This window comes from Chiloscyllium plagiosum, chromosome 7 (genome assembly GCF_004010195.1).
Source record: "Chiloscyllium plagiosum isolate BGI_BamShark_2017 chromosome 7, ASM401019v2, whole genome shotgun sequence".
NCBI lineage: Eukaryota > Metazoa > Chordata > Chondrichthyes > Orectolobiformes > Hemiscylliidae > Chiloscyllium > Chiloscyllium plagiosum.
In genome coordinates this window covers 31632985-31660746 of record NC_057716.1, presented here as the reverse complement: position 1 = coordinate 31660746, position 27762 = coordinate 31632985, and the positions used below count along the sequence as shown (strand labels likewise).

Below are 27762 nucleotides of genomic sequence, written 5' to 3'. Positions count from 1 at the left end.
TAGGATTCTGAGGGGTCTTAGTAGTCTGGCTGTCATTTCTGAAACTTCTTTGATGTATGGTAAGGTGGTTAGGGTTTCTGGCTGTTTGGTCTGCTTATCGTGGTTTGTTCTTGAGGAATCTGCGGACTGTATTTTTTGAGTATCCGTTCTTCTTGAATACATTGTATAGATGATTCTCCTCTGTCTTCCGAAGTTCGTCTGTGCTGCAGTGTGTGGTGGCTCATTGGAATAGTGTTCTGATAGGTCAGACCACAACAACACAACGGTTGGAGGAAGAGCGCCTCATCTTCCGCCTAGGAACCCTCCAACCACAAGGGATGAACTCGGATTTCACCAGTTTCCTCATTTCCCCTTCCCCCACCCTGTCTCAGTCAAATCCATCTAATTCAGCACCACCTTCCTAACCTGCAATCTTCTTCCCGACCTCTCCACCCCCACCCCAATTAATTGGGATAGTCAACACAGTTTTGTGAAGATAGGTTGTGCCTCACGAATCTTATTGAGTTCTTTGAGATCGTGGCCAAACAGGTGTATGAGGGTAAAACAGTCGATGTGGTGTATATGGATTTCAGTAAGGCATTTGATAAGGTTCCCCATGGTAGGCTATTGCACAAATTGCAGAGGCTTGGGATTGAGGTTGATTTAGCCATTTGGATCAGAAATTGGCTACCTGAAAGAAGACAGAGGGTGGTGGTTGATGGGAACTGTTCATCCTGGAGTTCAGTTCCTAGGAGTTTACCGCAAGGATCTGTTGTGGGGCCACTGCTGTTTGTTATTTTCAGATGAGGACATGAGAGGTTGGGTTAGTAAACTTGCAGATGCCACTAAGGTCAGTGGAGTTGTGGATAGTGCTCAAGGATGTTACAGAGATATGTAGATAAGCTGTAGAACTGGGCTGAGAAGTGGCAAATGTGAGGCTGTTTTCGTTAGAGAGAAGAAGGTTGAGAGGTGACTTAATTGAGACATGTAAGATAATCAGAGGGTGACATAGGGTGGACAGTGAGAGCCGTTTTCCTCAGATAGTGTTGGCTAGCATGAGGGGACATAGCTTTAAATTGAGGGGTGATAGATTTAGGACAGATATCAGAGGTAGTTTCTTTACTCAGAGAGTAATAGGGGTGTACAACAGTAGCAGATTTGCCAAGTCTAAAGGCATTTAAATGGTCATTGGATAAACATATGGATGATAATGGAATAGTGTAGATTAGATAGGCTTCAGATTGGTTCCACAGGTCGGCGCAACATCAAGGGCCGAAGGGCCTGTACTGTGCTGTAATGTTCTATGTTCTATGAATTGTGGCAGTCTCTCTCTCTCTTACTTTTCCTTCTTTTCTCCATTTTATCTTTCCTCTATCAATGGCAGATGAAATTCAATGGCAAGAGATACAAGATATAAAGGATGTGGCAAGTAGGTAGAAAACAAAGGGTACTACTCTAAAAGGTGTGCAGCAGCAGCAGATAGACCTGGATGTGTACGTGCGTTTAAGATGTCAGTATGGGTAGAGAGAGCTGGGAAGTGTGCAGTATTCTAGATTTCATTAATAAGGACAGAGAATACAGGAAGAGGGTGCTCATGTTGAAGTTACGTAGGTCACTGCTTCGACCTCAACCTGAGTATTGTGTACAGTGCTGAGCACACTTACAAGAAGAATATAAATCCAAAGAAGGTAGAAGAAGTTTACAAGAATTTCTCCAGAGATGAGAAGCTTCATTTATGAGGATAGATTGGAGAAGTTGGGACTGTTTTCCTAAGAGAGAAAAAGCAATGAGGCCAATTGATAAAAGTTTTCAAAATCATGAGAAATCTGCTCAGAATATGTAGGAAGAAACTGTCCAACTCATAAAAGAATTGAGAATGAGAGGATACAGTTTTAAAATGTTTTGCAAAAGAAGCAAAGGTGAGTGAGGAAAAACATTCACACAGATAAGGGGGTCAGTTACTCAGTTGACTAGTTTTAATGCGGGTTGATGCCAACAATGTGGGTTCAATTCCCACAGTGACTGAGATTACCATTAAGGACTGTCCTTCTCAACTTGTCGTCTTGCCTGAGGAGTGGTAACCCTTAGGTTAAACCACTATTAGTTGTCTCTGTCTAATGAAAGAGCCACCCTATGGTCCAATAGGACTATGGTGACTTTACCTTTTGGTTAAGTATGGAATGTACTGCCTTGAAATGTGGTGGAAGCAAGTTCAATTGAGGCATTTAAGAGCATGTTATGCAATTATTGAAATATGACAATAACAGATAAGCAAGGTGTTAATGGGAGGAAAAATCTTATACCAGTCTTTTTCACAAGGGACAAGGATTTAGCAAATTACTGGGATGAAATGCAGGCAAGTTACCAGAACCTGATAGTCAACATCCAAATGTTCTAAATGAAGTGGCTGCAGGAACAATAGAGGCACTGGAGTAAATATTCTAGAAATCATTGGTTTCCAGGAGAATTCGAGCGGATTGAAAGACCATAAATGTGACACCCCACTTCAAGGGGGGAGCATGATAGAAAGCAGCAAACTATAGACCAATTAGCTTAACATCTGTCTTTGGAAAATACTAGGAAGCATTACTAAGGAAGCAATAACTAGACATTTAGTAAAGCTTAACACATTCGAACAGAATTAATATGATTTTATAAACGGGAAACTATTTTTAAAATTACTTTGAGTGTTTTGAAGATATAACAAGCAGAATTAATAAGGGGGAACTGTTAGACATAGTGTATTTGATTTTCAGAAGACAGTGCCACAGAAAAGTAATCGTCCAAAATAGGAGTTGACAGTATTGAGGTAATGTACTGGCATGAATTGAGGACTTGTTATCAGACAGAAGATATAAATCAGGATTAATTGGTCTTTTTGTGGTTGGAAAGAGGTAACTTGTGGAGTGCCACACCTATTAGTTCTCGGGCCTCAATTACATATTATCTATACTAGTGACTTGAAGGAGGGAATAGAGTGTAGTGTACCTAAAATTGCTGATGATACAAAAATAGGTGCATGGGCAAGTTGTGAAGGAATCTGTAAGGGGATATAGATAGGTTGAATGAATGGTCAAAAATTGGGCTTCCGCCAAAGTCACAATTCAGCAGTAAACAAGTGGAAACACCCCGGCTGTCTCAAAATGATGTCCACTTGAGAACTGACAAAAGCACATTGGATGACTGCCAGTAGTTTGAAACATAAGTACACTGAAACATTAAAGTTAGAAATAAGAGGTGGCCATTTGACACTTCAAGCTTAATTCACCATCCAATATGATCATGGCTGATCATCTAACTCAGTAACGGGTTCCAACCTTTGTCCCATACCCTTTGATCCTTTTAGACCTAAGAACTATACCTTAACTCTTCTTGAAAACTTTGTTTTGGCCTCAACTGCTTTCTTTGGCAGAGAATCCCATAGGCTAACCACTGTCTGGATGAAGGAATTTCTCCTATCTCAATCCTGTGACCCCTGGTTTTGGATTCTCTGGTGATCAGGAACATTTTTCCTGCATTTCACTTGTCTAGTCCTGTTAGAATTTGATAGGATTCTGTGAGATTCCCCTTCATTCTTCCAATGAATATAGTCTTAACCAATCAATAAAACTACATTTGACACTTCTTACATTCATGTGGAGAGACTGTTAGCAGGTTTCTAGGATTACATCTCATTCCCTATAAAAATTAAATGCCAATTTAGTCCTTGACCCTTCTACTGTCTAAATTCAGACAGATGTGAAGAAGAGCATAGAAAGTTACCAAATGCATTTTTTTCTCTTTATGTCAATGGGGAAAATGGATCTGGGGTCAGAAACTGGGAAGGAAAACTTGTTTTGCATTTTTGTATTTGCTTGATTTCATGGCTTCACTTACTCAGATACCTAGTTTGTGTGTTCATACTTTTTTAGAAACCTGGGGAGACCAAACATTTTGAATTTTAGAACACCACATAATAATCCTCAGATATGTAATAGCAGCAAGACACAGATACCCTTTCCAAGCAACTTTTTATTACTGTTGCGCACACTTTTGTAAAGAAATACTAATAACAAAAATGGCAGTGCAAATAGTTTAGAAGCTATACATATTGAAGAACATGTACTCATGTAAGTATTTATATATCTTTAAGTTTTGTATTAACTTCAATAACCATATATACCACAATTTATAAATCCAGATTAATTGTTCTGTTTGCATGTATTTAATATGTTACTATGTTTTCTTAAATTAAGTTCACAATACTATTATTTTAAAAGCAATATCCCTTAGGTCAGATGGCATTTATCAGGGCTAAACACCACTAGAGATTGAGAGGCTTTGTGAGTCTCCAGTCTGAATAAAAGTCTGAAAATCAAGCTAATATGTTGTCAAGGCAGTACAAAGGAACTCAGTTTTCTTACTTAGACAGATGACATTTATCATCTATAAAAGTATTAGCTATATTCTTGATGAAGTTTGAGAACCACAAAAGAAAACCATTTTATTTTCACTGGCTTATGATAGGGCATTGGGAATTTGAGGGTTAAAGATCCCCTCTAAAGTGACTCACTGCAGCTTCAATTGTGTGCCTGTCCTCTGACAGAGTGAGACTGGAAATCACAGTGGGGGCATGGCTGCTATCTCCAAACTGCAAAATGGTCTGGAGCCATGTATGTGGATTTTACTTTCAGCCCCAGGCAAAGGTGTTTGTTCTCCCTGGACAAGACTGGTAGCCTTGGTCATAACCTTATTAACTGCCTCCTGTTCCCATTGTCATCCTACCCTTACCTATTAACAAGGGCATATGAAGACCAACAATAAGAACAAAGCAAAATCTGACTGTCTAAACCCTTATCCTTTAACATACAATTGTGAAAAATATGATAACCAGTTCCTGCAAACCATTCGCTATTTGTGACAGGAAGTCAGCAATCACTGGGCATTGTAAAATTGTAATTACCTATCTTAAACAATGTAATAGCAATCAGCCATGTCACTTGTAGACTTCTGTATTATTCATACCCAAATACAATATAAAATACACTGCTTGCGTGTGTAGAGCAGAGATTCATCGAGGGGTGCCACCACACGAAGGCTATGAGACTCCTTTCTTGTCACCCAGAATTCCTCACCAGCTACCCAGAAATAAAGCATCGACTTTTGAACTAAAATTTGTGTTGTCTGGAGTTGTGAGTCAAACTTCCACATTCTAATAGACCAATTATATCAACAGCGATCCCAGACCACATAGTGCTGGGATCTGAGTTCAGAAAGTGCTAGTGAAGTCCTGCTAAACCATTTCTGCTTATGTAGTCTAAATAGTTAGAATCTCTACCGTGCAGAAAGAGGCCATTCAGCTCATTAAATCTGCACCAACCCTCTGAAGAACATACTCAGCCCCTACCCCTGAATTTACCACAGCTAATCCACCTAGCCTACACATCCCTGGACACTATAGGCAATTTAGCATGACCCATCCACCTGACTTCCACATCTTTGGGCTGTGGGAGGAAATCAGAGCACTCGGCAGAAACTCATACAGACGTGGAGAATATGCCAACTCCACTTAGTCACCCAAGGCTGGCATTGAACCCAGGACCCTGTGAGGAAGAAATACTAACCACTGAGCCACCAAATATACATCAGTTTGCACTTTATGGTGTCCAATCTTCATCTATCAAAAGCATCTTGAATCCAACCATTATGTTTATATAAAATTGATGCTTTCCAAGTTAGTACTATAATGTTCCACGACATGAAGATGCCAGTATTAGATGCCAGTAGAAGAATGAAGTTGTATTTCATGCTCTTTGGGCCATCTGTGTGTTAAAATTTCAAACTACACTAACTTGGGAAGATAGTCCCAAGGGCAGCTCACCACTACCTTCTCAAGGGGAACTAGGGATGACCCAGGCAGCAATTCCTACATCCCATGAGTGAATTTAAAAAAGTCAGAAGGGAAGTTTTTGTGTCTTGTTTTGATGGTAACATTTCAAGTTACTAACATTGTACTGAGTGAGTGAAAAATTGCAAATAAATCACATAGATTTCCACCTTTGATAGTCAAGACAAAATCGGTCTCTTGTTCGCATTTAAAACTTTGATTTTTTTTCTCCATAGTTCTGTTTCTTGCAATTTGATATTGGCATTTCCATCCAAAGATTTACGAAGAACTTTTTGGTGTAGGCCTATGACAATTTTTGAGCTACTCCTGTGTATGGCTTTCCCTACCCTGTGTATGGCTTTAACCTTTCTTGTCATTCAAGCTTTGTTAATTTAACACATTATTCAGATAGTAGTGGAAACAAACCTGCTTCACAGTGACATATCAGTGCTAGCACATGCTCCCTTCTTAATTTACATTAGCAGAAAGAGAAAAAATACTGTCCCCTCCCCTAAAACTTTTCCAAGTAGCTGTTAACTCCGAGAAGTGGCATTCTGGCAGCATGTCAGGATGAGCAAATGGAGACTGGGACCCTGTTGCAGTAATTCTCAAGTAGATGTATGTAATGTTGGATTCTATATATGAATCTATTATAAAGAAAAAATTGTGTCTAGCTTCATACTTCATCAACTGGCTTGGGACTGAAGTAACTCTGTACTCGGTACTCTAGGTTTGATCTAACCAATGTTCAATGCATGTCCAGCATTCCTGCTTCCTTTTTGATTCTAACCCTCTAGAAAGAAAGCTGTGTGCTTGGTTTGCTTTTTGTCTCCTTGCAAACCTGCGGTGTAACTTTTGGTAATTGATATAGTTGCACTCAGAGATCCCTTGTTCCTCTACCCTCCCTAGACTTGTACCTTGCTACTATTAAGTGATCTACCAATGAATAAGTGACTCCCTGTTCTTCCTACTAAAATATACTACCTCACATTTATGTGTTGAAATTAATATGCTAATTATATATCTATTCTGCAAATTTATTAGTGATCCTTCATTTTTTTGCTGTCCCCTTAAATGTTGGTTCCTCAATGTTGTGCCATGCACAAATTGATAAATTGTTTTAATTCCAAAATTCCAATCATATAGTCAGTTTGTGTACATAACGTAAATATGCAGGTTGTGAACAGGAACAGTCCTAGCACTGATCATTTTGGAACATCACTTCCTAACTACTACCAGTCTTAAAAGTGATCACTTACTCCAACTCCATTTTTTTTGTCTTAAAATCAATTAGCAATCCATTCAGGCACACTTTGTCTGACTCCACAGTTGTTGATCTGTTCATTAGTCTATTACAGGCACTTACCAATGCATTTTTGAAAATCCAGACAACTAACATTTCCTGCATTAGCATTGTCTACTCTCTGTTACCTCCTCAAAACTGAATAAGGTTGGTCATCCAAGATTTCCCTCTTGAAAGCCATGCTGATTATCTATTGTTGTATTTCTTGTTTCCAGATATACTTCCATTCTCCCCTTTAGCAAAGATTTCTTCATTGTATTCTATGACTAATGTGAAGTTGACCAGTCTATAATTCTCCTGATATGATCTATTCTTTCTTAAATTAAGGAATTCCATTAGATATCTGCTAGTTCTCTGTGACACTATATCTTTTTCTAACAAATTATTACGAATGAGAAACAATGCCTTTGTTATCTCTTTCCTATATTCTTTTAAATGTATGGATGCAATCCATCTCAAGTTATCCTCCTTCTGATTACATCATTTATTTGATTCATTGCTTTAAAAAATAATTAAATGCACTTATCACATTGCTCATCTCATCATTCATGTCAAGTCTACAGATGTAATTTTCCCACACCTTGAGAAACGTGGGAAGATTCAGTGAGGGCAAAAAAATGTGTTGACATGGAGAAAATCTTGTTTGATTTTCCCCTTGTAAATAGGACCTGAGCTATTTGTTCACCATGCAAGCTTGATGCTGAAAGAGCACACATCAAATAAATCCTGCAGGATAATGGCACCCTTGATTGGACCATTTCTCCACACACATCGCACAAATTCTAGGAAGGCCCTAAAGCAGTCACTCTTGGACCTCAAAATTGCCGAGTCTACCTCGTATTACCCTAGAAGATATAAACAAATAATGTGTTCTATGAATTTCAGTGCCAGTGTAATATGAGGTATGAAGGCTGTATGTCACAAAAATGGTGGATCGTGTCAAATAGCATGTCCTTTCAATTGTTTGCAATAAAGAAGAAACTGCCTAACTAACTAACATGCGCTTGCAAAACTCACAAGTGACTAATGTTATTTGTGAATCCTGAATTGGACAGCATTTGCTGGATAATCCTGAACGTGTGAGGAATTACACAGCCAACCAATTTAGGATTGCCAGTTGGACTCACAGTGTGACACACTTGTGTGCTCTAGAAACTACATGATTTAACACACAGGGCCCTACTCTTTGCAGACTGAAAGAACATGTAAACACACTACACTTGTTTCAACTCAACAACATGGTGACAGCTATCTGTTAGTTCAGGGCAATGCCTTGACCAATCGGATTCAACCTGCTTGTTTTAAAATTTAACAAAGCCTGGCTGCTAACTGTCAATTATCATGACAGCGGATTCATTCTTCTTGACAATACCTCTACCAATTGGAGTCCACTTGCCAACAAGCAGCGCTCTCATGCAGAATAAATGCTGGTTTTTCCCTTGAATTGGTATTTTTGAAAAATATTCTGATGGATTAGAGATGAAATGTTTTGATAAAATGTGTGTTTTTCAGCAATATTCAGGTCTGTGCTAACAAAGGACTAAATACAAGATGATTATTCATCCAAAAGTAAATTGCTTACTCCCACTCAGCTTTCAATTCAAAGCATTGCAATAAAAAGACACCTGATGGTAATTTTTGTTAGCAATAATGTAGTGTCACTGTCTCCAATTCAATCTGTTTCAAGATCTTCCATAACATGTCTTCTCTCTGATAACCACCGGATCCAGTCAAATGCCTTTTGCCCCAATATTGTACAACTAATAAACAAAAGTTTTCTTTTCATAAACACAAAATGTTCCAATGGATTTTTAGTTTCTCTCCTTCGTCAGTTGGGAGTAGCCACACATTAGTCTTATATTTGTGAATTAAAAAAAAATAGTAATGGCATTGCAAGTTGGGCCAGCATTTCTTGCTCAGTCTTGGTTGCCCTTGGGGAGTTCTTGATGAGCTGCTATCTTGAGCCACTGCAGTCCATGTGCTGTAGATAGACCAACAATGCCATTAAAGAGGGAAATCCAGGATTTTGTTCTAGGAACACTGAAGGAATGGCGATATATTTCCAAGTCAGGATGGTGAGTGTTTAGAGAGGACTTTGCAAATGATGGTATTCCCATGTATCTGCTTCCCTTTTCCTTCTAGTTGACAGTGGTTGTGGATGTGGAAAGTGCTATGTGAGAAGCCATGGTGAATTTTTATAGTGCATCTTGCAGATAGTACACAGTGGTAGAAGGAGTGAATCTTTATGGATGTAGTGTCAAAAAATGGGTTACTTTAACCTGGATGGTGATAAGTTTCTTAAGTGTTGCTGGCACTGCAATCTTCCAAGCAAAAAAGGGGCTATTCTTTCATATTCCAGACTTGTGCTTTTTAGATGGTGGACAAGCTTTGGGGAATCAAGAGGTGAGCTCTTCACTGCAAGATTCCTTGACTCTGACCTGCTCTCATAGCCACTGCATTTATGTGTCCAGCCCAGTTTAGTTTCTGGTCAGTGGTAACCCCCAAGATATTGATAGTGGGAGATTCAGTGATGGTAATGCCACTGAGTATCAAAGGATACCGGCATCTCCAAATCATGAGTATCAAAGGGTAATGGTTAGATGCTCTCTTATTGGAGATGGCCATTGCCTGGCACTTGTGTGACGCAAATATACTTAATATTATTCACCCAAGATCAGTTATTGTCCAGATTTAGCTGCATTTGGGCATGGACTGCTTCAGTACCTCCTTTTCCGAGGTAGACCTCAGAATCAAGAATAACTTGCTTCTACTCCAGTTTGGGGGATTCCAAGGGGGCTGATAAGTCCAATGTAAGATCTGTAGATGTTGTCACATGCAAGGCAAATAGTTCTTGCAGGTTTGTGCAAATGGCTTATTTGGACGTTTGTGTACCCACACCAGTGCCTTGACTTTATCAGTTTGTGTTCCTGATGAAGTCTGTCAATGTTCTCAGTGGCTTTTTAAATGATGTTATGATCCCAATTTATGTTAAACATTTGCCAAAAAAGCAATGGGAATAAACCAGTGGGCAAAATTTCACTGTAGCAAACAAACTAAGATCAACAAAGCTCAAACATCAATTCACTTGTAACTGATACTAATAAAGAAAAAGGAAGCTTTGAATTAATTAACTAATACAACTGAAATATATCTTATGATACCAATTGTTATGATCCACATGTCTGACAGGTATCTAGTATTACAGGAAAAGTACACCAGTCACTCCCAGTTCTCCAGTGAGTTCTCTGATCCCCACACACGAGGTCAGAACTTTCAATGTTCTCAGCAAATCATAACTATTTAACTTGTGTTTTTCCAAATATGATCGCCACAAGCAAGATACACCTGGACGACTCTCCATCCTTAAATCTTCAAGTCTCCTGTCTGTTTTGATCTCTTTCTTTTGAACAGAAACCAAACTGTCACTAACATTTGGCTAGTAGCACAAAATAGTTCATTCCGTTTGCCACTGCACCGACCTCTTGCCTCTGGATTTCAAACAACTGCTGTCTTTTATCTGTGAGTGAAACAGTGTCAAATTGGCACCCAAGTCTTACATGGATTTCTGTTTGAATTTCTCTCCCCATAGCAAGTTGATCTCAAAGGCATTTCCTTGAGCTGAGGTGTTCATCCCAAATTCTCTGGCTTAGTGAGTCAAAGGAATCGTACATTTGAAGTTAAAACTATCTTGTAAATGTCATCGTTCATGACAATAACCCCTTCTCCATTTTAGACAGCCACAGTTCAGGGACCCCAAGAGTTGACAGTAACACTTGGTATTGTCAGTGATACTTTGAGGATTTTCGTTGACCTCCAGGGAGTCTCCTTCTATATTTGAGAAATGCTCCTGCATCTGGAGTTGGGTATCTGGGATACTTTTCTTATTCCATGAAATGGTAATAATAATGCAAAGCATTCATATTGCACTGTTAACATCTAAATAGTACAAAAGGACAATGTTCGCACTGCTGTCAATCGGACTAGTAACATAAACAGAGTGACTTGGCCTGGGTAGGAAACAGCGTAATTATTTTCGACAGGAATGAGATGGATGCAAAGCTCCACCTACTTCAGTTGTTATTCTATCCGAATTATATATGTACTTTTTAATGACGAGCCCTTTATTAAATAAAGTGGTCGCTTGGTGTGGTGTTAAAATGGTTAAGTCCTGAAGATCACAAACCATTGTGGGAAGGATTTTGGTGAAGGTCTTTCATTTTAGATTGCACGAGATACAGAGACTGTAAACTGCAGTTAATCTAGTTACACTTCATCAAGTCATGAGTAGGTGTGCGAGGTTTCGACATGATATAAACATTTGCTCAACAAGTGAGTCAATGTTTAAGATGCTGCACTGTGCCTTTGAATTTGATGGACAGCTCATTGTTCAAAAGCCTTTTGGTCTGAGATATCTGTCATGTCCTCAGTACCTATTATCCTGTGGCAAACATCTGCTTTCTGTGTTCGAGATGCTCAATCAGTAATCCATGCAGAGAACTGTTGGTTTTAAGTTGGTCATAGAGTCAGTGAAAACATTCTAGCAAGTGTTCTTATAAATTCAGAAACGTTGTGGTTTTCACCATATATGTAAGTTAACAGTATGTTAAACATTTGTGTTGCTCACTTTATTTCATTTTTCATGATTACATGTAAGCATAAATCTTGTAACCATCTTTAAGCAATAAGTTACAGCCTGTTTAATGCCTAAGAAATGTCTAGGGGTAAAGAAGAATTGAACACTGAGCTGAAGGAGCCATTAGGAGGATAAGCAAAGGATTGGCCAATCCTTAAGATTGAAAAAGGACGAAGTGTAGCTGTGACGTATTCAGTGAAAAAATTCCAGATTAGACAACTAAAAACATGGCAACTGATGGTGAAGTGCAGGAAAGGGGTAAATCAGCAAAGAGAGAGAGTCGAGGAAAGTTCCTTGTGAGGAGAGAGCACAGAGTGAGCTGCATTTGGACTGGTATGAATAGAACCAAGTGAGGCTAGTTCCCTGAGCTGAATCAGACAATGTTGGGAAAGGCACTGAAACGGATTTGTGATCAACTACGTCAAAGGCTGCAGAGATGTCTAAGAAGGAAAACATGCCATTTACAGCCAAACAACATGCTGGGCAGAACCTTATAATGATCTCAGCAACATAGGCTATGATGAGATATGAGAAGTCCAGTAAGGCCCATCTTGACATTCAGATTATCTTGCTCCATCTTTCATGCTTTTCACAAGTGGGGTGATGAAAGCAATGCTGAGCAGAAGCAACTTGCCAATTGGCAAGCACTAAAGATCATTAAGGTCCTCATTAACAGGCCGACTTGCTTATTAATATTCAGATTCTGATCTTACCAGACTTTTCCAAATTAGCAATTGGTAAAATCCAACATGGAATTCAGAGCATACGGTGTGACCTGCCCTGACAGCCTTGGATGCACCAGTTCCCTCAGTCACTGCTGCAGACATCAGATTGGCCTTCTTGAGAATGAACCCACAGAAAGTAACTGGCCCAGATGGAGTCCCTGACTGTGCACTCAGATCCTGTACGTACCAACTGACAGGAGAATTCGCTGACATCTTTAATGTCTCCTTACTACAATCTTAAATCCCCACTTCCTTCAAGCAGACCACCACCATCCGGTAGCAAAAACAAATCATGCAGCGTGCCTCAATGACTACCACCCAGTGGCTCCGACTTCCATAATAATGAAGTGCTCTGAGAGGCTAGTCATGGATCATGTCAACTCCCAGTCTGCCTTGATCCCTTGCAATTCACCTATCATCTGAGCAGGTCCACGGCCATCTCCCTGGCCCCACTTTCATCCCTGGAACATCTGGATAACAAGCATACCTACATCAGGCTCCTACTCATTGCCTACAACTCTGCCTTCAACACTATACAGTGGTGCCTCGGAATTCGACTTTAATTCATTCCAGGAGGCTGTTCCGATTGCAAAATGTTTAAATTCCGAAACTATTTTCCCCATAAAAAATAATGGAAAGTGAATTAATCCGTTTCTGGACCCAAAAAAGAACATTTTCAAGATACTTTTAACTGCAAATACACATGGTTAAGGTAAAATAAGTTGAGTAAATGACCTAAATATCAAGTAATAATAATAAAAACAAGAAATAAATGTACTAACATGAAAATAACTTCATTTACCTTCGTGAGGAGTGCTAACGGTGCATGTGGAAGCTAGAGAGGAGGAAGGAGGGAGATGGTTTACTGCTTCACTGCTCTTCTTGGGTGCCATGGTGAATGCACAAGGGTGATAATTTTAAAAAAAGCACAAATCAAGGTCAAAACACGAGGTAAACTAGTGATGGACACATAAGAAATGCTTTCACGACTACTTCCCGGGACGAACTGAACAAACAATGTGCGACCTGAACGGTACATGGTGTTCGGATTCTGAAAATGTGTTCGGATTTTAAGGCAAACTTTTCTCAAAATAATTGTTCGGATTCCAATTTGTTTGAACAATAGGGCGTTTGGATTCCGGGGTCAGCACAGTACTTTGAATCAATTTAATTTCCAAACTCCGAGACCTAGATTTCTGCTCAGCCCTCTGCAACTGGATTCTCAGAGGGGAGTTGGAAGGGAGACAGGTCGGCAGATGTAGGCATTTCTCTGCAGCCTGGGGCTGTATGAAACCTGTGAGGTTTAAGGGATGGGCATCTCGGAAAAAGATAGTGATAAAAATGATAAAATCAGACCAGGTGAAAGCCAGTCAGCCTTTGAGACTTCAATATGATCATGGCTAATCATCCAACGTTCCTACTTTCTCCACATATTCTTACATCGTTTTATCCCTATGAATTGTACCTATCTCCTTTTTATTAACATTTAATGGTTTACAATGATGCTTGGGGTCTCAGCAGTACACTCAAGCTGAAGTTAGAAGTCGCTGACAGAGAACACTCATTGTCATTTAGATTAGATTACTTACAGCGTGGAAACAGGCCCAACAAGTCCACACTGACCCTCCGAAGAGCAATCCACCCAGACCCCATTCCCCACATTTACCCTTTCATCTAACACCACAGGCAATTTAGCATGGCCAATTCACCTAACCTGCACATTTTTGGACTGTGGAAGGAAACCGGAGCACCCGGAGGAAACCCACGCAGACACGGGGAGAATGTGCAAACTCCACACAGACAGTTGCCTGAGGTGGGAATTGAACCCGGGTCTCTGGCGCTGTGAGGCAGCAGTTCTAACCACTGTGCCACCGTGCCGCCCTTAATATGAAGAACATGGAATGTGTACAATGGGGAATAAAATGGCTGTGAATGCACTCGGAATGGGCCTAGTGAGTTTTTTTGGCGTAGTCCTACCAAATTCGTCTCATTAATTACCTACCATGCTCCTATGGCTTCTCTCATGTCAGATTTCCACTCATCTTAACATGTGCCATTCCCAGAACAACCCGCCATTCAGTGGATATCTGCTGAAATACCAGCATCCCTTGCATCTTTAAAAGCCCCCAGACACCTAGACAAGCACTGGCACTCCAAAGATGTCCTGCTTGATCAGAGAAATAGTCGGAATATGTCAGAGAAGGGAAAGATGGCACTGCGATTCTCGAGAGGAATCAGAAGATCCTGGTAAACAGGGTAGTCCAGAGGAGGCGTGTCCTCTTTCTAGAAGATTGGTAGTGGAGGCCATACCACCAGACCCCACCAGCTAGGTCTTTCATTGTCATGCAGGTTGGTGCCACCCCCAGGATATGGAGATAATGGCCAGTAGGTCATGGACCTTCTCTGCTCCACTCGGGTAAGTGCAATGTGCTTCTCGCTGCCATCTCACACACATTCTACTTCCACTATTAAACCCGCATCACAGCAAGGCTCATGCTGATCCATTCTCACATGCAACACTTTCCCTCACTCACTTTTATTCTCCCTCCCAGCCTCCCATAACACTAAACCTGCATGACCTCTATGCTGCCTCCTCAGTCCTTTAGAACACCTCACAAGCTTTCCTCCATATGCATCAGGACTCATAGCAATGCTGCCACTGTTATCCCACTCATTTGCTCAATCTAGGAAATAACAGCTCATAATGAGGCAGAGACACCTCATACGAGTGAAGTGGTGCCCGACATCTGTGTCCTCACCTGCTACAAGAACTGGATCCCAATCTTCACAGGAGAAGACCAGGCCTACTCCTGCAGAGATGAGGAAGCATCCGAGTCCTGCCAGCTGAGTACGCACCACTCCTCGTTGCAACTCTCACTATAACCTGGTGTCACTGTCAATCATTGCACACCTTCCAATCGCTGGCCTTGATACTGCCTCTCCCTTTATCTTACAGTTTCCACTGGCGTCCCCATGACCTCTGTAGAGAAACGCTTAGAAAGCCTGTCTTCAATCTCTGATGATGAGAGGCTCAAAGTCTCAGAGGAAGCATCGACATGGCTGCCTCCTGCAGCTTCTGATAATGGCACACTGTGGGAACAATAGGCACAGAGATTGTGGGTACAGAGCCTGATGAGCCCCTCAATGTGACAGCTCAGCAGCCAGGCCAGGAAGAAAGGCTCCAGACATTGGAAGTTGGAGCACTGCTGGAGACTAGTCACCTGCTCTGTCCCAGGCAGGAGAGGGACCCTGTGCTGTCAGCACTGGGGATTCACACACTCACACATACACACACACACATACACACACACACAAACACCATGATTCCCATTGCCCAGAAGTTGCAGCAATGTGGTGTATCCATCAACTGGCTGCCTATCTCCGCAGACAGGTTGGAGGCTGCCATGGGACAGCCATATCCAGCATCCCCAGGTCTGCAGGAGAGGTTTACAGACCTGCACTCCATTGACCCAGCCACTGGGCCTCAGGATTGAAGACATGGAGAGGGGGGGATAGGGGGAGAACTCAATCCAGATGCTCCCCTTATCACTAGGAGACAGGGCAGTGACAGGACGTATCCATCCAGAGAAGGGAACACACACTCTTTGAAATCTCCTCTCAGAACACCCCAGAGGTGGATGGGCCTTCCACCTCTATTCTGCCTGACCTCTCTCTGACCCTTGGAAATTCAAACTGAGGAGGATCAACTTGTATCTGACAAGACAATCGTTGACCTGTCTGTTCTGTCAAACACAAACACTCCCAGTGTTTCCCACCAAACTTCCAGGGCCAAGAGGTTCCAGTGCTCAACAGGTTCCCTGCACCCATTGCTGCTGAACAATGTCCTACATGAGATTTAGTGGAAGGGAAAGAAGAAGAAAAAGTAAATGTACTGAGGGCACCTTGGTGCCACGGGCGACAAAGACATGTCCATGCCTATTACTTTCCGCATAAATGTTCCTGATGTTAACTGTCATGTGTTTGTGAACCTCTCTGTGTAATGCATGTTGGGAAACACTTCTGAAAACTTGACGAAAATAACACTTAGCCAGAAAAGTGGGAAAATTCAACGCATGAAGCAAGGTGCAGTTTCCACCATCAAACAGGAACAGTAGTGCCTGTGATTCAAAGTGACAGCAAACCAATTTCCTAATTCGGGACAAAAATCTGCAGATGCTGCAATCCGAAGCAGATAAACAGGAGGCTGGAATAACGCAGCAAGCCAGGCAGGATCAGGAAATGGAGAAGTTAATGTTTGGGCTATACCTGAAATATTGACTTCTCTCCCTCCTGATGTTGCCTGGCTTGCTGTGTTCTTTCAGCCTCTTGCTTGTCTAACCAATTTCATGAAGTTGGTGTATTCCATCATGCTTGTTGAGGTAAAGCCAACCTTTCCAGGTATTTCCTGTCTGTAATACCTAGATAGCTCTTCCATGATTTGGCACAGATAGCTGTGCATTTGGGGGCTGTCCGAATGAATAATGCTTCAATTCTGTGGTTACCAACCTTTTCACATTCATGTCATCATTGTCAGCTTCAAATCACAGGGCCAATGATCCTCAGAGGAAGTCCTATTATCTCCCTGTGTAAAGCTCCATTTAAACTCAGCAAGTTTTACAAAGTACATTTAAAAGCACAGAAACTGCGTGCTCAAGTTGTGGAAGTGACTCCCAAATGAAATGGTATGCAGAATCACACAGCTGTGTGAGCACTCAACTGTTCCCAGCAGTATGTCAGTATTTGCTGAAATTTGAAAACTGTTCTTTTAACACCTCATCAGATCCTCTAATAGCTTCACATCCCTTTTGTCATGATATTGCTAGAATGAGCCTTTTATAATTAGGTGGGTGTCCTTCCCACACGGCTGCCAATTGACACCTTTAAATGGGCAAGTAATAGAGATATTTTATCATTCATGTGGGATTTGTGGGCTTTGCCAGCATTTATTGGCCATCCATAATTTCCCTTGAGAGGGTCCTTGAGCTGTATGGAGGGAGCTTCAGGATTTTGACCCAACAACGGTGAGGGAATGGTGATATATTTCCGTATCAAGATGGTGAGTGGCTTGGAAGGGAACTTGTAGGTGGTGGTGTTCCCAAATATGTGCTGCCCTTGTCCTTCCAGATGGTAGTGATCGTAAGTCTGGAAGGTGCCGTCCAAGAAGCTTTGGTGAAAATCTGCAGCCCATCTTGCATTTAGTACATCCTACTGCTACTGAGCATCAGTGATGGAAGGGGTAAATACTTGTGTTTGTGGTGTCAATCAAGGGGGCTGCTTTGTCCCAGATGGTGTCAAGTTTCTTGAGTAATGTTGGAGCTGCACTCATCCAGGCAAGTGGACAACATATCATCACACTCCGGACTTATGCCTTGTAGATGGTGGACAGGCTGCAGTATTCGCTGCAGTATTCCCAGCCTCTGACCTGGTCTTGAATCTATTGTATTTATATGGTGAGTCCAGTTAAGTTTCTGATCAATGATAACCCCCAGGTTGTTGATAGTGGGGGCCTTGGCAATGATATTGAATGTCATTGAATGTCCAGGGACAATAGTTAAATGCTCTCTCAGTGCAGATGATTATTGCCTGGGACTTGAGTGGCACAAATGTTACTTACCACTTGTCAGTGTTGTGCCTCACTATTAATGAGATAAATTGTGCATTAACAAGGTGTTTAACAAGCAAAAATCCCCTTCAACTGACAATACAATGCTGCCTGATGAGAAATTTGCCACACAGCTTCTCAAAAGCTTAAAGATATTTTCCCAATATCAAGATTGACTTCACCGGACTTCTTGTCTGATTCTGTCACAAATCCCACTTTAACCTGAACCCCCTAAGGTTCTGTCCTTTGTCAGAAGCTATGGGGAAAATATACATTCTGGAAAATCCCCTAAAGATCTCACATGTTTCAATAAAGTCTCCTCTCATTCTTCTAAACTCCAATAAGTACAATCCCAAACTACTCAACCTCTCTAAATAAAATCCTTCCAAACTCGGGATCAACCTAGTAAACCTTTTCTGGACTGCCTCTAATGCCAGTATATCTTTCCTTTGATAAGGGGCCCAAAACTATTCCCAATATTCCAGCGGTAGTCTGTCTAGGGCCTTGTATAAAATATAGTACATGGAACAGTATAGCACAGAAATAGGGCCTTCAGCCCATCATGCCTGTGCCCACCATGATGCCATTCTAAAGTAATCCCATCTGCCTGCACCATCAAATCCAAGATTTAATGCAGGAAACTGTGAAGTGATTGAACTTAGATGGAAAAATACAGACAGATGCTGAGAGAATATAATGGATGTATATTTGCACAAGTCATTGAAACTTACAGGGCAGGTTAGGAGAACATCTAATACAGCATGCTTTAGAGACAGGCATGGAGAAATTAAGTCAGTTATGTTAAACTTGTATAGGATATTTCTGTTGTATTCTGGGCACCATGCTTTAGAAATCTGTGAAAGCATTTAAGAGAGTACAGTAAAGATTCATGAAAATGGTCCCACTGAAAAGAACATCAGTTATGTAAATAGATTGGAGACATCAGGCTATTTATCTTAGAGAAGAGAGTGTTGAGAAGAAATTTTTTGGAGGTATTCAAAATGATTAGGGGTCTGGACATTGTAGAGTAGAAAAAAATTATTGTGAACCAGAAGGGGCAGATTTCAAACAATTAATAAAAGAAGCAATGGTGACTTGAGATTAAATCTTTTCACACAATGCTTAGTGTTTGGAATATACTGCCTGCAAATGTGGTGGAGACAGGTTCAATCTAGACATTCAGTAGGAAATTAGATTATTATAGCTTGAATTTACATTTGGTTTATTGTGCCATGTGTACCGAGATACAGTGAAAAGTATTGTTTTGCATGCCCTACCAGCAGATCAGACCATTCAATGTGCATCAGTGTAGCAGAACAGAATGCAGAATACAGTGTTACAGCTGCACAGAAGGTGCAGGGAGGGAGATCAGAATTAACATTGAGAAGTCAGTTCAAAATTCTGATAACAACGGTGAAGAAGCTATTCTTGAATCTGATCATATGTTTACTCAAACTTTGGTGATAGCGATCACAATTCTGTTATGTTTACTTTAGTGATAGAAAGGGATAGGTGTATACCACTGGGCAAGAGCTGGGGGAAAGGCGATTACGATGCGATTAAGCAAGATTTAGGAAGCATAGGATGGGGAAGGAAACTGCAGGGGATAGGCATATTAGAAATGTGGAGCTTATTCAAGGAAAAGCTACTGTGTGTCCTAGATACGTATGTACCTGTCAGGCAGGGAGGAAGCTGTAGAGCGCGGGAGCCATGGTTTACGAAGGAAGTGGAATCTCTGGCAAGAGGAAGAAGAAGACTTATGTTAGGATGAGATGTGAAGGCTCAGTTAGGGCGTTTGAAGGTTACAAGGTAGCCAGGAAAGACCTAAAGAGAGAGCTCAGAAGAGCCAGGAGGAGACATGAGAAGTTGTTGGTGGATAGGATCAGGGTAAGCTCTAAGGCTTTCTATAGGTATTTAAGGAATAAAAGAATTACAAGAGTAAGATTAGGGCTGAAAATGTGCTGCTGGAAAAGCGCAGCAGGTCAGGCAGCATCCAAGGAACAGGAGAATCGACGTTTCGGGCATAAGCCCTCACTTTTTCCTCGAAGAGTAAGATTAGGTCCAATCAAGGATAGTAATGGGAAGTTGTGTGTGGAGTCAGAGGAGATAGGAAAAGCACTAAATGAATATTTTTCAACAGTATTCACTCCAGAAAATGAAAATGTCGAGGGGAATACTGAGATACAGGCTTCTAGACTAGGTGTGATTGAGGTTCATAAGGAAGAGGTATTAGGAATCCTGCAGAGTGTGAAAATAGATAAGTCCCCTGAGCCGGTTGGGATTTATCCTAGGATCCTCTGGGAAGCCAGGGAGGAGATTGCCGAGCCTTTGGCATTGACCTTTAAATCATCATTGCCTACAGGAATAGTGCCAGAAGACTGGAGGATATCAAATGTGCTTCCCCTATTCAAGAAGGGGATAGAGACAATCCTGGTAATTATAGACCAGTAAGCCTTACTTCAGTTGTTGGTAAAGTATTGGAAAAGGTTGGAAAAGGTTATAAGAGATAGGATTTATAATCATCTAGAAAAGAATAATTTGATTAGGGATAGGCAGCCTCACAAACCTTATTGAGTTCTTTGAAAGGTGACCAAACAGGTAGATAAGAGTAAACCGGTTGATGTGGTGTATATGGATTTCAGCAAGGCGTTCGATAAGGTTCCCCACAGTAGATATTGTACAAAATGCGGAGGAATGGGATTGTGGGAGATATAGCAGTTTGGATCAGAAATTGGCTTGCTGAAAGAAGACAGAGGGTGGTGGTTGATGGGAAATGTTCATCCTGGAGTCCAGTTATCAGTGGTGTACTGCAAGGGTCGGTGTTGGGTCCACTGCTGTTCGTCATTTTTATGAATGACCTGGATGAGGGCATAGAAGGATTGGTTAGTAAATATGCAGACGACACTAAGGTCAATGGAGTTGTGGATAGTGACAAAGGATGTTGTAGGTTACAGAGAGACATAGATAAGCTGCAGAGCTGGGCTGGGAGGTGGCAAATGGAGTTTAATGCGGACAAGTGTGGAGGTGATTCACTTTGGTCAGAGTAACCAGAATGCAAAGTACTGGGCTAATGGTAAGATTCTTAGTAGTGTAGATGAGCAGAGAGATAGCGGTGTCCAGGTACACAGATCCTTTAAAGTTGCCCCACCCAAGTTGACAGGGTTGTTAAGAAGGCATACAGTGTTTTAGCTTTTATTAATAGAGGGATCAATTTCTAGAACCATGAGGTTATGCTACAGCTGTACAAAACTCTGGTCCGGCCGCACTTGGAGTATTGTGTACAGTTCTGGTCACCGCATTATAAGAAGGATGTGGAAGCTATGGAAAGGGTGCAGAGGAGATTTATTAGGATGTTGCCTGGTATGGAGGGAAGGTCTTACGAGGAAAGGCTGAGGAACTTGAGGCTGTTTTCGTTGGAGAGAAGAAGTTTGAGAGGTGACTTAATAGAGACAAGATAATCAGAGGGTTAGATAGAGTGGATAGGGAGAGCCTTTTTCCAAGAATGGTGACGGCAAGCACGAGGGGGCATAGCTTTAAATTGAGGGGTTTTAGATATAGGACAGATTTCAGAGATGGTTTCTTTACTCAGAGAGTAGTAAGGGTATGGAATGCTTTGCCTGCAACGGTAGTAGATTCGCCAACTTTAAGTACATTTAAGTCGTCGTTGGACAAGCATATGGACGTATATGGAATAGTGTAGGTGGGATGGGCTTCAGATTGGTATGACAGGTCGGCGCAACATCGAGGGCTAAAAGGCCTGTACTGCGCTGTAATGTTCTATGTTCTATGTTCTAAACCTTTACATTGTCTGCCAGATGGAATAGGGTGGAAGATAGTATAACCAGGATAGGAGGATTTTTGATTATGATGGCTGCTTTCCTGAGGAAGCGGGATGTATAGATGGAGTCAATGATTTACTTGATGGATGGCTATATTCACGATACTCTGTAGTTTCTTGCAGTCTTTGGAAAATTGCCATACCACACTGTGATGCATCCAGATAGGATGCTTTCTATTTTGCACCTCTAAAAATTGATAAGAATGTTTGTGGGCATGTTGAATTTTCTTAGCCTCCTGAGGGAGTAGAGATGTTGTTAAGTTTGTTTAACCATCGCAATGAAGTGAGTGGAGCAGAACAGATTGTTGGTGATCATCACTCCCAGGAATGTGACACTCTCAATCATCTCTACCTCTGCACCATTGATGCAGACGGGGCAGGCCTCCACTCTGCTTCTTGAAGTCAATGACTAGCTCCTTCATTTTGCTGAGGTTGATGGAGAGATTGCTGTCTTTACACCGTGTCGCTCAGCACTCAGTCTCTTTCCTGTACTCCAGAGTAGTATAAGAAATGGTAGGCTTCCTGAAAACTGACGAGATGAACGTCTCATCGGCTTTCTAGAAAAACACTGTGACCCTTTCACTTCAACAAGGTTCTGCCCATATAGTAACATTTGCAATTTGTGCAATTGAATGGCAGATTTCTTGAGTCTGGAGAGCTTTGGAACATTTGGATAAATTCCCTCATCTGTTTCTATTACTGCTCTAGAGCGTCAATCATCAAATCCTGGAAATTTGTGTGCCTGAAGCTCCCTTATTTTCATTATCGCCATTTTATTTTATTTAAATTGCATCCATTAAGATCTTCCTGGTTTCCTGAGCATTTTGCTATTTAGTCCTCTTCCTCGACTGTGATAATGAAAACAGGGTACTTTGTGAACGTAACAGCTGTTTCATTATTATTTATTGTCATCTGACTTGTATTTAGATTCTTAATGGGGTCATATTCCCTTTTATCATAGTCTTGTTTATAATATATCTATGAAACATTTTACTCTTGGATCTGATACCTTTGCAAGTTTTTTTTTTCTTAGATTTGCTTTTTGTATGCCTTATTACTTGCCTTTGTGTCTCTATGTTGATTTATATAGCTTTGAGTGCTTTGAATTCCCATATCAATGAACTTTAGTATATCTCCCTTTTTATAACAAAGAATTTGTATTTATAATGCATCTTCAAAATATTAAAAGGTCTCAAAGCATTTCACAGGGACGTTATAAAGCAAAGATTTGACACCAAACCACATAACACAGTACAAGGGCAAATGGTTTTATCAAATACAGAAGGAATTAATAAAGGAAGGAAGAGAGGCAGAAAGATTTAGGGTGGGCATTCCTGAGCTGAGGGCCGACATGGTTGAAAATATAATCACTGATGGAAGAACAATTAAAATAGGATTTACAAATGTTCCAGAATTAGATGATCATAAACACCTTTGAAAGTTGTGAGGCAGGAGGAAATTGTAGAAATAGAGAGGGTAAAGACTGGAAAGAATTTTTTTGTAGGATATGTGTGTTACAGGCTGGACCAGCATTTAATGCCTGTCCCCAGTTACCTGAGAAAGTATGATGAACAGCTTCTTGAACCAACACAGTCCACGTGCTGTAGATAGCCCCACAATGCTGTTAGGGCATCATTTTAAAAACAATGATAAGAATCTTCAAAACAAAAGACATTGCTTAATGGGAGCACAGGTGTGATGGGTGAATGGAGATTTTGGCAGCAAAATTTAGGATATTCGGAAGTTTATGAAAGCTGATCACCAATGCGTGGGGATAATCCAGTCTGCAGGTAGCAAAGGTTTTCAATGATAGCTTAGCTGAGGCGGGAGCGACTAGGTTGTCTTACTGATGGTGCTGATATGTGGTCAGAGCTCACCTTGGGTAAAATATAGCATTGAGGTTGCACATTGCCTGGTCCAGCCTCAGACATCTGCAAGGGATATAGGTAAGAGATTTTTACTGGTCCCTGGTGGCAGGAAAGGTGAAGGGATCTCAGTGCATTTGATTTCTCCTTTCCAGTGCTATCCCATTTCCAATCAGGTTCGTTTAACCCCTTTTTGATAGTACTAGCAAACCACCCACAAGAACATTTTCCCTGGTGCTGCCGAGTTGCAACCCATCCATCTGTCTGGATTCTACCTCATTTAAAATCATCCCAAAGTCGTCATCACTTATTTTAAAAATTTATACTAAGCATTATGTTGTTACTTAACCATGATTAACTACACAAGTTTACCTTTGTGGGATTACTAACAGAAATAAAATGCCTCAGTTGCATTTGTCACTGTTTAGCAAGGTCTTTAATGACTGACAAAGATTTACCCAGTACAATCAGCAAGTTATCTCCAGCAAACCAAACCATGATTTTACAGCTGGGAGAAAGGTTCTATGTTCTGAGCTATGGAGATGTGAAATATGGTTTAATTTATCATTGTTATGGGAGCATTATACCCATTTACGTCACTCAATATCATGTTCTGTAAAGATCAAACTGCTATGCACATACAGCTTAGCCTCAGCCTCTGATACTCAGAATGCTTTGAATAATTCCTGCACACCCAGGATTTGTGTAATCTATCTGATGTGTAAGTACTTGAAAATCAAACATAGTTTGAGCCATGAACCTTTTTGTCATCTGAAATTATTTCCATGTTTGTCCTAACTTCTAACAATGTTCTAATATGTTTCATGGCTTGCTATGATAGGCAAGATTTTCAGTGCACTGTGATACTGAAATTAGTTGCTATCAGATCTATGTGTGGATCTTTGGTCCTCCTGATCAGCATTTCCCTTGTGAAACCTTCCAAGGGCAGGATTGTATTCATGTTCTTTATAGCTCCATTCATTTTGATTTGCTTAATAGGTATTAAAAAATTATTTTACGGCTACCAGGATAAAAATTAATATAACTTGGCTTTACACTGATAATGCTAGTGGAGAGCATTTAAATGACAAAAAAAGATAATCGTTTTCATTAACGAGAATAAAAAATGCTGAAATTGAAATATGTTACTGGCAAACAGCCAGTTGTCTATAGTGCATTGGAATAGCATGATCTTAATCGAAAAATCATCCTTTTTGTCCTTTTCTTTCAGGGAACTTCCTCTGCTAGCAAGTCAAGGGTCTGGTCTGCCAAAGCTCGTATGTATAACAGCATGCATTATAAGGACCATTATTATTACACTGCATGACAGATATTTAATATAGGAACAAATCTGGCTGACATTTAGAGCTTCCTCTGTGGGGTTATTTCTCTGATTTTATTTGTCCTGATACTGACAGCGGGCGTTCATATTTACAGAGAAATCAATATTAATTCAAAATTTTTCTCTATTTGGCAACCGGTTCTTTTCATTGCTGTCCCATTTATTCCTCTTGGGAGAGAAATGGACTTCAAACTCCCCCATGGCTTCCATTGCCAAAGCTGCTTGTTGGTTCAAGAATTGAAATGTACTGTCTGTCTCCAGTGGAATGACTGACCAAGGTTTGGGTTAATTGTTTTGTCTATTAATTCAGAATGAGAAAAGGCTATCATACACATTGATCCAAAGATTGATTGAACACCCACATACCAAAGATTACCTCCCTCAAACTTTAAGAACAGCAAAGAAACAGAGACCTGCAGCCAATTCAAGGATCTTTTGGCAAAAAGAATTCTCTGACCTTCACTAACAAACAAGCAAATCCAGAGACATACATTAAAGAGGAATGATTCATCCTTTCCTTTCCATATGCTGTCGTCATATTTTATAACTTCATGAAGAATGATAAAGAATTGTCTTTCACATTAATGGATAGATGGCACTGTTGTAGCTGTACAGGAATGGGTCAGGTATGTTTTGGCACCGTCCTTTTGGCACCGATCATTTGGCGCCGCCGTTTTGGCTCTAAGCTGTTTTGGCCCTCATTACTTTGGCGCTGAGCTGTTTTGGCGCCAATTCAGAATTTTAAAAAAGTCTTGTTTGGTTAAAGAAGAGAGGATGACTAACGACCCGATGTAATTTTCTCAACTAGCAAGAGTTGATAGTCAAAGCTGTAATGACCCGCTGTAGATTCAAATCTCATTTTGTAATCATTTTCTCATTTAACAATTGTTAATAGTCATCTACTGCCTTGATGATACTTAAGCTCTTCTGTCTTCACATTGGAAAGCTGTAATACAATTTTCTTTCTATTTTCTTGTAGAACCCATGCCAGAAATGGCTGAAAACATTCTAAGCAAGAGAGACAAACCAAAATTGTCACACAATGGTTATCTGTATGCGTTTGATAAATGTAGCAAAATGTAGAAATTCATTTTTATAATGAATAGGTTAAAAATAATGAATAAAAACGGATTAGATTTATTTCTTACAAGGCAATAAAAACAAATTTCTTACGGGCTCTACAAGACTTTTTTAAAATTCTGAATTGGCACCAAAACAGCTCAGTGCCAAAGTAATGAGCGCCAAAACAAACGGCGGGTCCAAATGATCGGTGCCAAAAGGGCAGCGTCAAATAGTCCCATTCCATACAGAAACAGCTTGGCTAAGGGTACAGCAGGTTCTGGAGCATACATCTGCAGTACTATTGCTGGAATGTTGTCAGGGCTTTGCAGTGTCCAGTACCTTCACCTCTTCCTTGATGTCATATGGAGAGAATCAAATTGGCTGATGACTGGAATCTGTGATGTTAGGGACTTCCAGAGGAGGCCAAGGTGGATCATCTGGTCAGCACTTCTGCATGACAATTGCTGTAGATGCTTCAGCCTTATCTTTCACACTGAGGTGCTGGACTCCAAAATCATTAAGGATGGGAATATTTATGGAGCCACCTCCTTCAGTGAGTTGTTGACTTGTGGTGAGATGGGCTGCCCTTGATGCTAAGGCCATATTTGCCACAATGTAGCATCAGGAGCCCCAGAAAAACTGGAGTCAATGGGAACTGGGGAGGAAACCTGCAGGTTAAACTCATACCTTGCACAAAGGTTATGGTTGTTGGGAGCTCTGACTCATCAGCTGCGCGGAAAAGTTTGTGAAATGTGGTAACCAGCAGGAGATTTCTTTGGCCATGTTTGACCTGATTCTATGAAACATCATGGTGCCCAGAATCATTGTTGAGGACTTCCAGAACAACTCCCTCTTGACTGCATGGCACTGTGCCCCCGCTTCTGCTGGGTTTGTCCTACTGATGAACAGAACATACACATGGATAGTGATGATGGTTCTGGGAAACTCTGTGTGTACAATTAATGTAACTATGTTAGGCTGTGGTTTGAAAAGTCTGAGACACTCTTTTAATTTTGGCACTAGCCCCAGCTGTCCGTCCATGTGGAGGATTTTGCAGAGACGACTGGGCTCAATTGGCCATTATTATTTCCAGTGTCGCAGTCGACAACAAGAGGACTTTCTGGCTTTATTTCATCTTTGAAGCTTTTCAGCAGTTTGATACAACCAAATGGGCTGCTAAATCATCTCAGAGGACAAATAACAGTTAACCACATTGCTTTGTGTCTGGAGTCATATGTAGAGTAGACCAGGCAAAGATGGCAGATTTCCTTTCCTAAAGGATGTTAATGAACTAGATGAGGTTTTATGATAATTGGCAATGGTTTCGCGGTCATTCCGTGTTGGAACCCTCCAACCACACGGCATTAATGTGGATTTCACCAATTTCCTCATTTCCCCTCCCCCCACCTTGTCCCATTTCCAATCTTCCAACTCGGCATCATCCTTTTGACCTATCCTACCTGTCCATCTTCCTTCCCACCTATCTGCTCCACCCACCTCTCCGACTTATCACCACATGATTACCCCCACCTCCGTCTACCTATCGC

The 27762-nt window shown here is 40.9% G+C and overlaps 1 protein-coding gene across 1 annotated transcript in view; it reads left to right on the top strand.

Annotated features, from left to right (window-relative positions):
• Positions 1 to 27762, top strand: part of LOC122551443 — a 268783-nt gene that overhangs the window by 125125 nt on the left and 115896 nt on the right. Inside the window, exon 4 of the mRNA XM_043693364.1 lies at positions 25043 to 25088. Within this exon, the coding sequence (XP_043549299.1) occupies positions 25043 to 25088 (46 nt within the window). The remainder of the gene's footprint in view (positions 1 to 25042; positions 25089 to 27762) is intronic.